Genomic DNA, 17,477 nt, shown 5'->3' with positions numbered 1-17,477 from the left:
TTCTTCCTCCCATTAAGTTTATTATTATTTATAATAGTGATGATGATAACAGCTAGCACTAATATAGCAACTACTAGTACCAGGCACTGTGCTAAGTGCTTTACAATATCATCTCATTTAATCCTCACAACAACCCTGGGAAGTAAGTACTATTATCTCCATTGCACTGTTAAGGAAACTGAAGCAAATAGAGATTAAGTGACTGGTCCAAGGTCACAAAGCTAGTACATGCCTGAGGCCACATTTGAACTCAGGTCTTCCTGACTCCAGACCCAGCACTATACCCACTATGCCACTCACCTGCCTCCTACTTGGTATCCCTTGGCTCTGTTGGTCCAAAACACTGTACTGATGGACCAGCTCTATGTTCCGCCCATCCAGCTGTATATGGAGAACAAGTATTCTGGTTTTTTTTCATTTATAGAATAAAACAAGCATTTCCATAACAGTACAATTTTAAAAAATGATTGCACGTGAAATTACAAATCTACCACACATAACTTGCTATTCCTTTCAAATACACAACAAACTTAACATGTAAATAGAACAGGTATTCTTTAAGTACTTATTTTCTCTAGTGCGGGTATATACATCAAACCATGATTATTGTTTGTTGAATATAAGAAGGCATTTGATGCAGCAGAGGAAAGTGCCACCTTTAGAGGCTCCCCTCCAGCAAAAGCTTTCACATGCTTGTGTTGGCATTGTGGAAGATTCCTCAAAAGATAGAATACCCAAGATGGCTTTGTTGTTGAGTAACCCTATGATGACTAATATTGGGTAAGGTACAAAACAGAGAGACATGTATTAAGAGTGTTTGTACTGCAGAATAAAAGTCAAGTAAAGATGCCTTATAGATGCCTACTGTCGGTCCTAGAAGAGGACGAGTGACATCACTAGGGTGATTTCTTGACTTGCACATCAATTGGATTTGAGTGAGGCAGAGCTGTTTAAAGTCATCAGCCTCACTCTCTCCTCCAGAGTCATCATAGTCCAGAGGCAAGGCAAAGGTTAAGATGACTGGTGATGGCCCAGGATGCAGTGGAACAACCTTGGCCTTTCCAAATTAAGGTCTTTCCCTGAAAGTTTGTCTGAAGCTATGCCCATTCAGTGAGGAAGGGCTAGGTAAGAATTGAGATAAAAGATGGCCCAATTTACCATCACAAAACCCCTCCCAATATGGGAGGGGAAGACCCTCAGAGATTCTGGCCAGAACAGAAAACAGCTGCTATTTACACTCATTCAAGCCACCAAAATGGCCCCTACAGGGGCCTGAGCTGGGGCTATTATTGGCCATTCAATGAAAGCCAGAGTGATTTGGGTTTAAAGACTTAGTCAAGTGGCTCCATTTAAAACACAATGGGCTTTTTTTAGAAGCCTGTGGAGATGGTCCTCCAGATGCTCTTCCCTGAAGATGGCATCGTGCTGATTACATCAGGCTCCGGGACCTTGCCGAGTCTTCTGGACCAGACCCAAGGTCATTTCTGGTCAGGGAGCAAAGCAAAGCAAATGTGGCTGGCAGATGTAATTCTGCTAAAATTTTAGGAAAACTTTGAAAAAGCTTGTGACTCCTGCTGGGAAATATATGTGAAAATCTATGAATCTACACATTTCTGTTCTATAATAGGCCAGGGAAGGAGAGAAATCCTGGTGACATGATGATGATGATGATGATGACATATCTAGCATTTATACAGATCTTCAAAGTTTGCAAAGCACTACAAATATTTCACTTGATCCTTACAACAATCTGGGAGGTAGGTGCTATTCTTATTCTCATTTTACAGATGAGGAAGCTGAGTAGACAGAGGTTAAGTAACTTGCCCTGGCTCACACAGCTAGGAAGTATCTGAGGCTAGATTTGAAATCAGGAAATCTTTCCAACTCCAGGCCTAGTGCTCTATCTGCTTCACTACTTACCTGAATAGGTGGGACAAATGGTGGAAGCAGAAAGAGAATCAGACGGATCAATCTCTCAAAGAAGAAAAAAAAAAGGGAGAGTGGGAAGCCAACCAGGGATCGAGGCATATAGCATTGATTTACACCACCAGGAGGCCTACAAATCCCACAGCTTCCTGATTATCTGAAGCTCCAGTTCCTACCCTTCATTCCCCTTATCCTCAATTCCAATGGAATCCTTTCCTTAGATTATGAAAGCTACCATCAGGGTTCTCTCATTCTCCCTATGCAATACTCCCTTCCCACCGTGTATCAAGTTGGAATAGGGACAAGAGTGAAAGAAAAGCCTCATGTAAAAGAAAAGACTACTGGCTTTAAGAATGAGAAGAATTTGGTTTTAGTCCTGGCTCGGACACTAATAATTACATGACCTTGAGCAAGTCCTTTATCTGGCCCTCAATTTCATTTACCTCTAAAATAGTGATGATGGGTTAAAACAATCTTTTAAGATCCCTTTCTATGCTAGCATTTTACAGTTTGTTCTGTATAAAAAGTGAATCAAGTGAATTCAAGTGAACAAATATTCATTAAGTATTGACTGGTGCCAGACACTATACTAATGACTGAGGATACAAAGAAGGGCCAAAAATAGTCACTGTCTTCAGAGAGCTCACAGTCTGATGGGAGAGACAACATGAAAACAAGTATATATTTATGAGATATTCACAGGGTAAAGTGGGAGGTAATTTCTGAGGGAAGGCTATAGGGGACTAAAGAAGGTGAGCCTTGAAGAAAGCTAGGGAAGTCTGGAGGCAGAGTCTAGGAGGAGAGCATTCCAGACAGAGGGGACAGCCAATTAAAAGGCACAGAACTGTGAGAGGGGGTGTTCTGTTTGAAATTAAACAGGAAGGTCAGTATCCCTGGATTGCAGAGTACATGGATCAGGCAGCTAGGTGGCAGAGTAAATAGGCAGCTGGGCACATAGTCAGGGAGACTCATCTTCTGATGAGTCTGGCCTCAGATACTTACTAGTTGTGTGACCCTGGGCAAGTCACGTAACCCTTTTTGCCTCAGTTTCCTCATCTGTAAAATGAGCTAGAGAAGGAAATGGCAAACCACTCCAGTATCTCTGAAAAGCAAGCCCTAAATGGTGTCAGAGAGAGTCAGCCCCCGACTGAAAAATGACTTCACAACAACAGAGTATATGGATGGGGAAAAGATTGGAAAGGTAGGAAGCAGACAGATTTGTGAAAAGTCATAAAAACCAAACAAAGGATTTCATATTTGATCCTAAAGGTATTAAGTTGCAAATGAAGTTTATTTAGTACAGGGTGGGTAGTGACACAGTGAGATCTGCATTTTAGGAAGATTAATTTGGCAGCTTAGTGGAGGACAGACTGGAAATGGTAGACACTGGAAACAAGCAGACCCACCTGCAGGCTATTGCACGAGTCCAGGCATGAGGTGATGAGAACCTGTATTAGGATGACGATGGCATTAGACAGGAAAACAGAGTATATAGGAAAGATGTTGCAAAGACATGGCAAGACTTGTCAATAAATTGGATATGAGAGGTGAGGGAGAGTAAGGACTCTCCAAGCAATAAGGAAATGGGATGATGGCAGGACCCTTGATAGTTATCTGGAAGCACAGAAGAGGGGAGGATTAAGTGTATAGAACCAGAGAATAAGTGAACAGGGATTTAAGGAAAGAGAAATACAAATTTAGGGAATGGAGAAAACAAATGAGAACACACAACAAAGGGGAAACTTGAAAAGAAGATGAAACAGGAATGGGAGAATATGGCAGAGTCAGATGTTAGGTGTCCAACCCTCCACAAAAGCATTTAACTCCACCTCAACCTGACCTTTTAGCTAATGGATTGGGTCAGTGCCATATTATTTCTCTCTATTACCTTCCTCCCCTTACTGGTCTCTCTGCTCTGTGTCCTGGCACTCTGAAACTTTTCCTTTCCCCCTCCAAGGAGGTAGGCTATTTCTGGATAAGAAATTAATGTATTAGTTAACCATTAATCATTATAGCTCTAGCATACTTGGAATGGGAAATCTGCACATGTCTCATAGAACTTGTTGCTGAATTTTCTTTCCTCCCCCAAGGCATAACTGAAATTGTCAGAACACGAGTAAATATGATCTTGGCAAAAGGTTTCTATAATTGAGTATATTACTTCCTAATTTTCCCTCCTCTCCCTGCCCTCTGCTATGTCAAGTAAAATGCTCTGTTTTTCATCACGTAGACTTTCAAAATAGAGAAATAATATCTGATGATTCTTTCTCTTTCAGCTTTGAGTATTCATTTAACTTAACCCAAATAAAAGAAGTCTTGATCATAATCACTATCAGACACACAACTAAAACAAACAAAATAACTGCTATCCTCCTCCTCCCTCCCCCCCACCCCGATTTTTTTTTTCTCAGCAGCTTCCTCATTTTACAAGTTCCTCCAAACCCTGTGGGCTGGTGGAGGGGTCAAAGAAGGAAAAAGCAAGATGTATTTAAATAGATTTTACAGACTCTAAAGCTATGCCTTTACAGGAAGGTCAGCCAGAAAGCTCTCATTTCAATAATGTGATCTTTAAGTTCAGCTGTACACTGTAGTTATTGCATCTGCCTGCCCTTGGTGACTGGCTAAAGCTGACAGAAGACAGAGACTAATGTCTTTTTCACATATGAAAGAAATTAGGCCCCAAGATACTTGTTTCCTAAAATTCTATAGCTCCTCAGATGGTGTAAGGACATAGAACAGGTGAGGAAACATACTTGAGGCTCTGAATTTTAACTTCTTCCAAGAATAAGAGTGGAAAGCTTACATGGGATGGGAGCACTGAATGTTTTCAACACACAAAACCAAGTTGATAATAATAACAATGATGATAATAATGATGCCTAGTATTGATATATCACTTTAAGCTTTGTAAAGTGCTTCATAATCTCATTTTATCCTCACAACAACCCTGGGAGGTAGGTATTATTATCCTCATTTACAGATGGGGGAACTGAGGCAGGCTTTAGTTAAGTGACTTGCCCAGGGTCACACAGCTAGTAAGTGTCTGAGGCCATATTTGAACTCAGGTCTTCCTGATTCCAAGTCCATTGTTTTACCCACTGCTGCCAACCAATGTGTTCCATGCATCTTTCGAATGGGGTCAGCGAAAAAACTACAAGGATGTAAGCCACTGACCCCAATGTCTCCTTGCTTCCCAGGGATACTGAATTCTTCCTTACTATAGTCAACCATAAGGGCCTGTGGGCAGGACTTGAGGTGGGATGGAATGGTGCTCTGGTTACCTATCATGAGTTTGCAGAATAACAAAGCAGGAAGGCTCCTTAGGGGTTGTCTAGCTCAACCTGTACCTGGCTGAGAATTTCCCTCTACAATAACTACAAGACCTAATCCACTCTTCTCTAGTCAGGGGCAACCTACTACCTCCTGAAGCAACTCATTCTTCTTTTGGACAGCTCTGATTGTTACTTGACATCAAGCCTTCATCTATATCTTTACAACATTCACCAAGTTCTCCTAGGCGGCCCTTTCCACCCTCTGGGATGAAAAAGATAAAAAAAAGATAAACCCTGCTTCCACATAAGAGTCCTTCATTTAGTTTTATGTCCTTTTTTCTCAGTCATTAAAAGGGAGTTCTGAGACCCGAAGCTTATCAGGGTAGTTTGATGAAGCACATACGTAGCATGCTCTCCTACTCGGCATCTGTTGGGACCACTGTCAGACAGTGAACTTGGGGTCAAGTGTGAAAAGAGAGAAGCCATTCTTAAACAGCCTCCTCAGGTCTTCCCTCCCCCCCAGCCAAGTCTCTACTCCTTTTTCTCTCCAATTCACCTCTAGGGCACAGATTAATAATAAGTCATATTTATATAGTGTTTACACACATCATCTCTTTTGATCTTCATAACAACCTTGGGAGGCAGACAGCATAAACATTATGCCTGAAAATTCCACTCTCTGAGGCATATAGGAATTTAATTTGTGGCAAGTCAAGTCACATGGGTTAAGAATGAAACCCCAAACCCAAGAAGAAGCACAGTTTTTATAACTTGCTTAGGTCTCACAGGGTAGATAGAATGCTGGCTGTGGCATCAGGAATATCTGACTTCAAATTCTGCTTCATAGACTTTGCTAGCTGTGTGACTGGGCAAGTTACAACCTCTCTGAGCCTCAGTTTCCTCATCTGAAAATTGAGAAGATTGGCCTCAATGACCTCTAAGTCACTTCCAAATCTAAATCTATGATCCTATGACTCTTTTCCTGGCTTGATATGTAAAGAATCATGTAAATCTAGCATATGTTAGTCTGGAATTGGCTAAGGGATTATGAATGTGTATGTATGTATATTTTGTGTACGATGTGCAAAACATACAGTGTATCAATCAACACAGATGGCTAAGCATCTGCCATGGGCAAAATATTGTACTATGCTCACAAGAAAAGGGTAAGTGAGTAACAGATACAAAATATAAAACATGGTCTCTATGATCAAGGAGTCTATCATTTAGTTTTAGAAATAAAACACAAATTCACAAAGGTTAAATTAATATCATTAGAACTGATTATTATCTTATGTGATATTGACTGTAGCTTCACAGCATTTGAGTGGTTTCTTTCTGGCTGCTTGAAGTATTTTCTCTTTGACCTGGGACCTCTGGAATTTGGTCCCTGCTACCTTGGGGCCATAATTACTAGTGCTCCTCTTCACCCTGGAACTATGATCTGGAAATGCATATAGGCAATGCAACAGGGTCCTGAACCCAGTACCTGCAAAAGGTCCCCTGTAATCTCTTTCTGATTAGACATATGATCCCCTAACTATCTTGTCCTGAGAGTTCTTGAAGCTGCTGCTGCCCTGCTGCAGCAGTTGCCCCCAAGGCCTGGTGCAGGCAAGCCACCATCCTGGTATCACAGACCTCTCCTGCGGACATCCCATTTGGGCTGGAAACATTGTTGTTGGATCTTCCACTCCAGAATCCAATTTGAGGTGTTATTTCTTTCCTTTCTTTTTTTTAAAATTTATTTATTTTTAGTTTTCAACATTAATTTCCATAAGCTTTTGAGTTCAAATTTTCTCCCCCTTCTTTCCTGCCTCCCTCATGCAATCTGATACAGGCTCTACATATACATTCCTACTAAACATATTTTCACATTAGTCGTGTTGTAAAGAAGAATGAGAGAGAGAGAGAGAGAGAGAGAGAGAGAGAGAGAGAGAGAGAGAGAGAGAGAGAGCGTGCAAATAGCATGCTTTGATCTGCATTCAGATTCCATAGTTCTTTTTCTGGATGTAGATAGCATTTTCTATTATGACTGAGAAGAGTCAATTCTATCAAAGTTAATCATTGCACGATGTGGCTGTTCCTGTATACAATGTTCTCCTGGTTCTGCTCATTTCACTCAGCATCAGTCCATACGAGTCTTTCCAAGTTTTTCTGAAGTTCGCCTGCTCATCATTTCTTATAGCACAATAGTACTCCACTACATTCATATTCCACAGCTTGTTCAGCCATTCCCCAATGGATGAGCATCCCCTCAATTTCCGTTATTACAAAGCATCAATCATCAAAACTATTTGGTACTGGCTAAGAAGTAGAGTAGTGGATGAATGGAATAGGTTAGGTACAGATGACACAGTAGGCAATGACTATAGTAATCTACTGTTTGATAAACCCAAACACTCCAGCTTCTGGGATAAGAACTCACTATTTGACAAAAACTGCTGGGAAAACTGGAAAATAGCGTGGCAGAAACTGGGCATAGACCAACATCCTGAGGCATTATTTTAAAGTTGTTTAGAGGGAATGTTGGACGAGTTCAGCTGAGTTGCTGCCTATATTCTGCCACCTTGGCTTCTTCCTCAATTATATACTTTTTAAAAGACAATTTGTACGTAACAGAAATTCAGTTTTTAGATACTTCTTTCACATATGTATTCTTTGTACTTTTTATATAGAAATATTCATCTTGATATTTGACAAGTTTATAATAAAATTTTTTAAAAAGAAATGGGGACACTAATGTGGCTAAACTCTGAGAAGCCCAGTTACAATACATGCCCCAACTTCCTTTCCTCTCACTCTCTTAACTCTGTAGTCTGGCTTCTGACTTTATCATTCAACCAAAATGGCACTTTCCAAAGTTACTATTTCTTGGTGGCCAAATCCAATAGTTTTTTTCTCCATCTCCATCCTTCTTGACCTCTCTGCAGTCTTTGACACTATCGATTACCCTCTGCTCCTTGATGTTTTCCTTTCTTTGGGTTTTTGTGACACACTCCTGATTCTCCTCCTACTTATCTGATCACTCCCTCGCAGTCTCTTTTGCTGGATCTTCATTTGTGTCAGGCCCACTAACCTGGGGTGTCCCATAGAGCCTTGTCCTGGACCTCTTCTCTTTTCCATCTATACTATTTCACTTGGTGATTTCATCAGCTCCCAAAGAGTCCATTATATTGATGATTTTCAAACCTACTTATCCAGCCCTAACTTCTCTGCTGACCTCCAGGGCTGCATTTGAACATCTTAAATTGGATGTCTTGTAGACATCTTAAACTCAGCTGTCCAAAACTGAACTCATTATTCCACCACTAAACCCTCCTCCTTTTCCAAACTTCCCTATTATTGTTGGGGGCACTAACATTCTTCCAGTTTCCCAGGTTCATCACCAAAGTGTTATCCGTGATTCCATACTATCTCTTACCCCCTATATCCAATGTGTTGCTATAGCCTGTCAATTTTTCCCTTCATAACCTACCTCTCATATGCCCCCTTCTCTCCTCTGATTGTCACCACCCAGGGGTAAGCCCTCATCACCTCACTCCTGAACTACTATAATAACCTTCTGGTTTGTGTCTCTGCCACATGCTCCCTACTCCAGTCCATCATCTTCTCAGCTGTCAAAGTAACCTTCCTAAAGTCCAGATCTGACCATGTTACCCCCTTACTCAACAAACTCCAGTGGCTCCCTATCATCTCTAGGATCAAATATAATATGATCTGTTGGGCATCCCAAACCCTTCACACCTTGACCCTTTCCCTTTCCAGTCCACATACTCTACAATTCAGTGACACCAACCTTCTCACTGTTCCTCAAACAAGACACTCCAACTCTCGATTCTTGACATTTTCTCTGTCCTTTATGCCTTATGGAACATTTTCCCTTCTGATTTCTAACTTTCGGCTTCCTTCAAGTCCCAGTGAAAACCCTACCTTCTACCTTCTTCATTAATCCGTCTTAATTCTAGTTCCTTCCCTCTGTTGCTTATTTCCAATTTATAGCTTGTTGGTACATATTTGTTGCACGTTGTCTCTCCGATTAGATTAGATTGTGAATGCCTCGAAGGCAGGGATTGTCCTTTTTGGTTTGGTTTTGTTTTGTATACACAGAGTTTACCATGGTGCCTAGCACATAGTAGGAACTTAATAAATGTTTACTGACTATTGCCTATAGTATCTGCATCACAGAGACAATGTATGTAAAGTGATTTGCAAACCTGAATGTCCTATATAAACATGTGCACTTATAACAGAACCACTCGGATAGCTTGGGATGAGAAGGCTTTGAAGAGAAAAAAAGAAGGATTTCAGCCAAGTATTGAATGATGAGTAGGAAGATTTGGACTGGTGTAAAGAAGGGGAAAGAGCATTATTAAAAGAGAAAATGCTAATTTACTATAGCCTAATACACTCTCTCACATACACTTTTCCTGGGGCATTGCCAAAACTCAGTATGCCTTCAGATTATTTTTGAGACTCCCACGGCTGTTATCTAATTGAAATGGTTATTATAACCTCTAGTATCTGATTAAATGACTGTAATCCAATACCTTCTTTTCTCTGAGGGGCATATACTATCACAGAATTGTTGAGCTAAAAGAGAATTTAGATATCTTTTAAAATACCCCCCTCACTTTAAAGATAAGGAAAATCATGCAGAGAATTTAACTGACGCCAGGAGAAAGAGAACTGAATAAGGTCTCTGAATTAGGGAGATCTTGATTCTAGCCAAGTCTCTCTGCAACTAACTTGTTATGTAGCCTTAATCTCTTTGGACCTCAGTTTCCTTTTTTGCAAAATAAGGCAGGTGGACTAGGTGAGCTCTAGCTTTCACGTTCTGTGGTTCTCCGAGCAGCAAGTACCCTTGGATCTTGTTTTCCTGACCCAGCCTTGTTATATTGCCCCCTCAGCATTCTAGGGTACCCCGAAAGGTTTGGGAACAGTCTCTTCCCTCTGCCATTGGCTCAAACCTCTGATGGCTATGCTCCCCTCATTTTATAAGCCTGTGTTAGTACCCCAATTCCATTTCACTGCTTAATATCAGGAAGCTTTCACAAAGGGATATTTCCTTCAAAGATATAGAAAGAAGAATACACAAGCATTTCCCTCAGTACTTTTAGGGCACACTCTCCCTGACACCACCGTGGTGTCTGGGCTAGTAGAATCAAAATTTAGTTTAGTTCATTGGTCCCATCAAATCCAAGTCCAGAAATGGCATGACTGCCATCTGAGTATTTCCACTGAGGACTCAAAGGTCACTTCCAAATATTGTTCCTTCCTCCTAGGAGGATTGAAATTGCTCTAAAAACAAAAACAAAAAAAAATTTTTAAAAAAGGCATAACACCCAGTCAAGATTATGACTCCCAGATTCCTGTAGTTCACTTTCCTGACCATGAGCTGACTTCTCTCCTTGCACCTAGAACAGAAAAGAATGAACAAAATGGTCCAGGACAGAAGCCCATTTCTTGGATCACATGCCCTTGGAGAGGAATAAGGCTCTGAGGTTTTCCCCCTCACAGCAGTCATGGTGTGAGAGACAGTCACCAAAATCTTCCAGAAAGGAATGAAGCAAAGAAGAGGCCTTCTTGAAGATGCCAATAGTTCTGGTTACACAGCCAATCCCCAAAGGTCCTTCCTAAACATGTGATCCCCCCCCCCCGGGAACCAATTACAAAAGGTCCAGGCAGGCTCCATGATCTCTCCACAGCCCTTCCCTCATACCTCATCACCTCTCTCCTAGAAGCAGCTCCCCCGCATCATTCTCCATGGGGGAAGGTTGCATTAGCCAAATAAGCTGATGGGGTCTGCACGTATGCCAAAACCCTCACAAAAGAAAAAGGCATCATTTGGGGTCCTTATCAGAATTTTTCTTAGGTGAGGATTGAGACATCCACTTTGAATAAAAGAAGACAGAACTTTGAGAAAAGAAAACAGACAACTCCAGATATTACTAGGTGAAAGAAACGATTAGAAGAGGGAATTAACTGTAATGTTTCTAAGAATCAAGGACAGAAGAGACATGAGAAGTTACAGAGCCAGGCTAGGGGCAATCCTCAGTAGTACTGGGAATGAAACAAAAACATTTCCTATGTCTTTTTACCCATTATTTCCTCCCAATATTTCAGGCACTAGATATCCTTCTCTCTAACCTGCTTTCAAGAAAGGATCTTCTCTCAGAAATCACTTATCGGTGAATATCTCACTGCCATCCCTCCCAGAGGTATCTCATTTCAAATTGCTTTATTGTGTTAGAAAAGGATGTGTGCCCTGTTCAGCAAATAGGTGGGAGATTTATTGTGTTAGGACAGTATCTTCCCTCAACTTCCTTTTTCTCCCTTCTCTTCTCTCCTTCCCCCTTTCTTTCCCTCAGTCTTTCAACCCACCAAGACAAAGTCTCAGATCTGAGACTTCATGAGTTATCATCTGCCTGTAGTTCTAGAGGACTATTTGATTGACAACATTTCTTAGGAATTTAGTCTGCATGTGAGTCATACAGTCAGTCAACAAGCATTTACTAAGCACTTATCCTTTGCCAGGCACTGTGCTAAATGCTAAGAGATACAGGGAAAGGCAAAAATAGTCCTTGTGAACATAAAAAGAATAACATCTTCCCAGTAACAAACAGAGATACACCTAGCACGAGGCAAATAATACTCTTTGCCAAAGGGCATTGACATTGGAGGAGGCACATTCATGGCCTCCCTAAGGGGCGTCAGAGACCTAAGGCCTCTTCATTCAGGGTCTTTGGTTTGTCCTGCATGGGTCTCCCTCTGTCCCTCCCCTCCCTGAGTTATCCCTCTCCCCCTCCTGTAGACTCTGTGACCAGACTCTCTGTGGGATGCATTGCTATTGCTCCCACCTTTCACACTGTCCTCCATGTCCTTTGGCCTCCAACTCTTTTTGCACCATGTGAAGAATGCCAAATTACAGCTTTTTTTTTTTAACAAACATAATCAGGGACACCGACTTTAGCAAAGTCCAGGGAAAAGAACTTAAATGGAAACTAAATATACTCTAATGAAGTGTCAGGCAGGGCAAGCAATTCCTTGTTCAATGACATTTTTTCTCCCTACTTTCTGAATTTTTGTTTCATTTGTTTATGAGCTGCCTGAAATGTCACCACTTTGACCTTCATTGAGATTAACAAGAATTTTCTTTTAAAAATTCAAATACCTCTGAGAAGGATATGAGGGGTGTGTGTGTGTGTGTGTGTATGTGCACGCATGAGTGCTTGCACATGCACACATATGCACACATGCCATGTGTATTTGTCAGGATGGGGAGGACACGAAAGAGGAGGCAATAATTTTTGGAACAGGTAGAGCACATTCCTGGCAGATCAGGCCTGAGTGGGCTACTGATCACAAATACCTCCTTTTCATAGTTCTGCTAGACTTTAGATCAGTCTCTAAGTGAGAAAAGTCCTAAGGACTGTTCAGGTGAATCCAGGCTAACCTGGTTTATTACTTCGCACAAAGTTGGTGCTTAGTAAATATTTGCAAATGAGTGAATGAATTCTGAGCATATTCCTCCTCTTATATTACTTGACCCTGGGGACTGAAAATGTTAGTCTTGTTAATACAGATAAAATATGCCTAATGTAGATAAAATATTCAGTTAGGTGGCACAGTGGATGAAACACCTGGCCTGAAGTCAGAACACTCATCTTCCTGAGTTCAAATCTGGCCTCAGACACGTACTAGATGTGTGACCCTAGGCAAGTCACTTAACTTAAATGGAGTTCAGTTATGACATATTATTGTGAACATGAGAAGATGTTGAATGGGGCGGTGCTACATGGAGGTATACCTTTATTGCAGATCAGCTATATTGTAACTTACATGGAAGAGACCTTAGAAGTTTTTTTTAACCCCTAAGGTGTAGTAACTTGTCCCAGACCATGCAAGTAGTAAGTAGAAGAACTAGGATCTGAACCAAGGCTCTTTGACTCTATATCAATTCAGCTCGCTTTCAACAGTTCCATATTATATTTTAGTTTAAAAGTAACTAAATGGCTTCTAGCACTTTTTGTAGGGTAGTTACTGGTGATAAAATCAAACATCAATTTTTGTAGTACCAGGAGAGTTGGGAATTGCTGAACTAGAAAGCCCGATCATCCATCCATTCAACAAAAATATAATAGACATCTACCCTATGTGCGAGGCACCATGGAGGACATGAGAAGAAGTGTGCTGGGTGGATCCTTCATGGAGGATCTATCGAAAAACACAAACAAGAACGGCATAGGATAAGGTGACATAGATTTACATGCCATACATGGTTTATGTACAAGGCTTACAATCCGTGTTGGGAGTGGAGATAGTATTACTGAACTACCAAAAACCCTAATACTCTGGGGACTACAGAAAAATAACAGTCTCTGCCGTCATGGAGCTTACAATAAATTTCATTTTTATGGGGTCATTACCACCATGTAGATGACTCTATATGGACAACTGGGTGGCACAGTGGAAAGAGTGCTGGGCCTGGAGTCAAGAACTCTTCCTGAGTTCAAATCTGGCTGCAGATATTTACTAACTGTGTGACCTTAGGCAGGTCACTTAACCCTGTTTAGCTCAGTTTCCTCATCTGTAAAATAAGCTAGAGAAGGAATAGTCACTCCACATCTTTGCCAAGAAAACCCAAAATGGGGTCAGGAAGAGTCAGATACAACTGAAAAACAACAAAGATAACACAATAAAAGATGATATGGAAAGCATGTTTTTCAGGAGAGGGTCTCTGTCTTTTGAATGTCTACAATACAAAACCAACAAGAGTCACATGCTACATGTCAGTCTGTTTTCAAATGTACCCAAGAAATACAAGAAAAACATTGCTGTGGAGAAGCTTACTCACACCTTATTATGGTTAGTAGAATTTTCATAATCAGGTTTATACCCCACATATAAACCAAAAAGAAAAATTGTACAACGTATAGTTACCTTGTAGTAGATTCTGGCCGCCAATCCCCGTTGAAGAACTCTTTCTCGAAAACTCACTGCTTTCAATAGGAAGGTCATATTACCAATAGCATCCATATTAAATGCCAAAAAACTAAAGGAAAAATACAATAATCAAATGTTATTCATTGTGTTGAATAAATTTTGTGAATAATAGAAGGATTTATGATTTCATCACTGTGGGGGAAAGTTGAAGTGTGAGGCCTTTCTCCAGCACATATTAGAATCCATCTCGAACCCAGTAGGTAAGATCTAGGGAATTGTTTGAGACACATAGAGCCTAACTTATTTACCCAGGATGACACAAAGCTACTAAGTGTCAGGTGGGGGATATGAATACAGGTCTTCCTATAAGCTCAGCACTCTATCCATTATGTTACATGCTTCTATAAATGAACTTCATTAGAAAAAAAAACAGTTTTAAATTGAAGCAAGATTATCATAGGTCAGATGTACCAGAAAGGATTTATCAATTGTAAAGTTAGACACTAAAACACATGCACTGGATTTTCTAGGACATTCAATGTCTTTAGTGGAGGTAAGTTCACAGTCCTTCTTGGTGATAAAGGAAATGGATTTGATGTTCTCTTCAGATCCCATGCTGTCTAGTTAAACTAGTTCACTGTTTTGCCTCCTGACAATACAGTAGGCATGCTACCTGAGTGACTACCTAGATCTAGGGACCTGTAGATTGGGACTTTACAATCTCATTATATTCAAGAGTACACTACAGTTTCTCACACTCAGAGACTTTCTCCTGCTGGAAGAACCAGTGTTAGAATATTAGAACTACAAGAATATAGATGATAGCTACTCCAACCCACCTTGTTTTACAAGAGAAGCACAAGCCCAGAAAGGTAAATTGACTTGCCCAAGGTCACATGGTGAATTAGAGGCATAGTCTGAGTTAGAATCTAGGCTTCTTGCATGCACCCTGGCTTCAATATGGATAGAGACAAGTTTCAGTTCAAACTTGGAGAGACGGCTCGCAGACAGCACTTATGTCTATACTCAGAGGTGTGACTTCTTACAGAAATGTCAATTGTTAGAAATTACTAAGGCAGATGTAGGGCTACTATATACTTGGGAATTTCTATGACTCTTGGCTTGGAAGTAGCCCATGGCTACAGAATGGTCAGAATGGCTCTCTGTGAGGTTCAGGATAGGGAAAGCAGTGTTAGAATTGCAGATATCTTCAGGAGAAAAGATATTTGCAGGAATGGTGGTAGGGGTTGAAGCTGGGGTAAAATGAATTTGTAGGGGAATACATATATATTAGAGCATCAGTTCTACTACTAGCCTTTGAAGGGTCAGGGTGGGCCTATGTTCTGCATCTTGCAACCCTGTCATGAGTTTGAATGATTTTTTTCAGTGTGTTTACTTTTTTCTGCTATTGAACTGACCAACTTTTGTCATTATGTAGACATACTAAGTATTATCACAGTTGGCTATATTTATCAGCGGAGCAGGTGGCTACCGTTTGAGCATCAATTTAGAGGCACCAGGAAAACCTTTCTTATTCTGCTCAAACACATGCACCCTTGTCTTTTATTCACTGGTGCCTGAAATCTCTGTAAGGGGGGAGGTAAATGGCTTCATTCCAAAAGGAGAGATAAAGCTTAAAAGGTGAATGATCCTAGAAGAGATTTAACCTTGCTTTAAAGTCACATAAAACTAAACATAGCTGATATTCTAACTTTTCTTGAGAGTAAGCTTTGGTAGAAGAAAACAGTATGTGGGTGCCTAAAAGTGGGTAGGAACATTATAGAAGGGGAAAAGAGGGAGGCCAGGGACACCAAAGATAATTTCTACCAACTTCCAATTTTGCCCAGAGCTATCTCTGAGTAGAAAATTAGATACTCAAGGCAAATGGGGAAACATATGAATGCAGATAATTCAATTAAATTCAACAAATACTGAAACAGCTACTACATTTAAGTCACTGGCACTAGGAAAAGGAAGCAGAATATAACTGATGAAGACTACATAGTGCCTTTCCTTAAAAAGCTTAATTTTTAGTAATAATAATAACAATATTTTTATAACACTTTAGATTTGTGTCACCCCACAACCTCCCTGTGAAATAGGTAGAAAAAATACAGGTCCTTGAGGGCAGGAACTGTCTTTCTGTTTTGACTTCGAATCCCAAGAGGCTAGTTTGACCAACAATAGGTCCCAGCCCAAGCCTTACATGGTCATGGTCTGGATTCTGATGGCTCAGAGTAAGTATAAATAGCAATTGTTTCTGTTTTGGCCAGAAACCCTGGGGGTTTTCCCCTCACAGACTAATTTAATTTTTTTTGACCAGGTGAAAAAGGCCATTCTTTGCCTCATTTTTACTTAGCCTGAATCACTGAATGGGTCTCAGGCAAACTGAGACCTGGAAAAGACCTTAGCTCAAAAAGGCCAAGGCCTCCCACTGTATCCCAGGCCGTCTCCAGTTGTCCTGATCTACATATTGCCACTGGACCCAGATGGCTCAGGAGGAGAGAGTAAGGCTGGTGACTTTGCATAGCCCTTCCTCACTTATATCATTTACAAGTCACGACATCATCTTCCTGATGTCATGGTCCTCTTTGAGAACAAAAAACAAACAATAACAATGCCTTGAACATAATATGTATGTAATAAATACAAATTTAATAGAATTCAATTATCCCCATTTTTCTTTTTTTCTTTTTTTAGGCAATTGGAGTTAAGTGACTTGCCCAGAGTCACACAGCTAGTAAGTGTCAACTGTTTGGTCTGAGGCCAGATTTGAACTCAGGTCCTCCTGACTTCAAAGCCTGTGCTCTATCCACTGTGCCACCTAGCCACCCCTTCCCATTTTTCAAATGAGGAAAATGAGACTCAGAGAGTTTAAATGACTTGCCTATGGTCACATAGTTAATAAGTGTCTGAGGTGAGATTTGGACAAAAGTTTCTTGACTTCAGGTCTAACATTATGCTGGAAAGTGTCATGTTCACAAATGATAATAACACAAAGGTAGAGAGTATCCAGGTGCATGAGTCATATAAGCAATGAGTTCTGAGGAAAGAAGAATTCCGTTATAGAATTGGTGGCAATGGATGTTGAAACTTGCTACCTCTCTATGGGCATCTTTCTGTTAGTCCCTTGTGTATGACTTCCTGGCCAGATTTAAATTCCAGATGCTCTGCCCATCCCCAACAATAACCGTACTGAAAAATGGCTTTTAGCCAGAGGACATATGGCATGAAATAAAAACAAAAACAAGGATAGGTGAAATTTCTTGGCTTGTAACTAATGATAATAATAATAATTATAGCTAACATTTATATACCGCTTACTATGTGCCAAGC

The 17,477-nt window shown here is 40.6% G+C and overlaps 1 protein-coding gene across 3 annotated transcripts in view; it reads right to left on the bottom strand.

Moving 5' to 3' along the window:
• ACOXL (acyl-CoA oxidase like) overlaps positions 1-17,477 on the bottom strand; it is a 539,860-nt gene that overhangs the window by 139,475 nt on the left and 382,908 nt on the right. For 2 of the 3 annotated variants that reach the window (XM_078149677.1, XM_020987606.2), the window contains exons 15-16: positions 14,139-14,250; positions 301-381 (exon numbers count right to left, since the gene is read on the bottom strand). In XM_078149677.1, the coding sequence (XP_078005803.1) occupies positions 301-381; positions 14,139-14,250 (193 nt within the window). The remainder of the gene's footprint in view (positions 1-300; positions 382-14,138; positions 14,251-17,477) is intronic. The other variant, XM_020987628.2, reaches the window with a different exon arrangement.

The sequence above is a fragment of the Phascolarctos cinereus genome, unplaced genomic scaffold (assembly GCF_003287225.1).
Source record: "Phascolarctos cinereus isolate Bilbo 61053 unplaced genomic scaffold, phaCin_HiC Scaffold_2;HRSCAF=192, whole genome shotgun sequence".
In the NCBI taxonomy this organism is placed as follows: domain Eukaryota; kingdom Metazoa; phylum Chordata; class Mammalia; order Diprotodontia; family Phascolarctidae; genus Phascolarctos; species Phascolarctos cinereus.
This window is presented reverse-complemented; position numbering and strand designations above follow the sequence as displayed.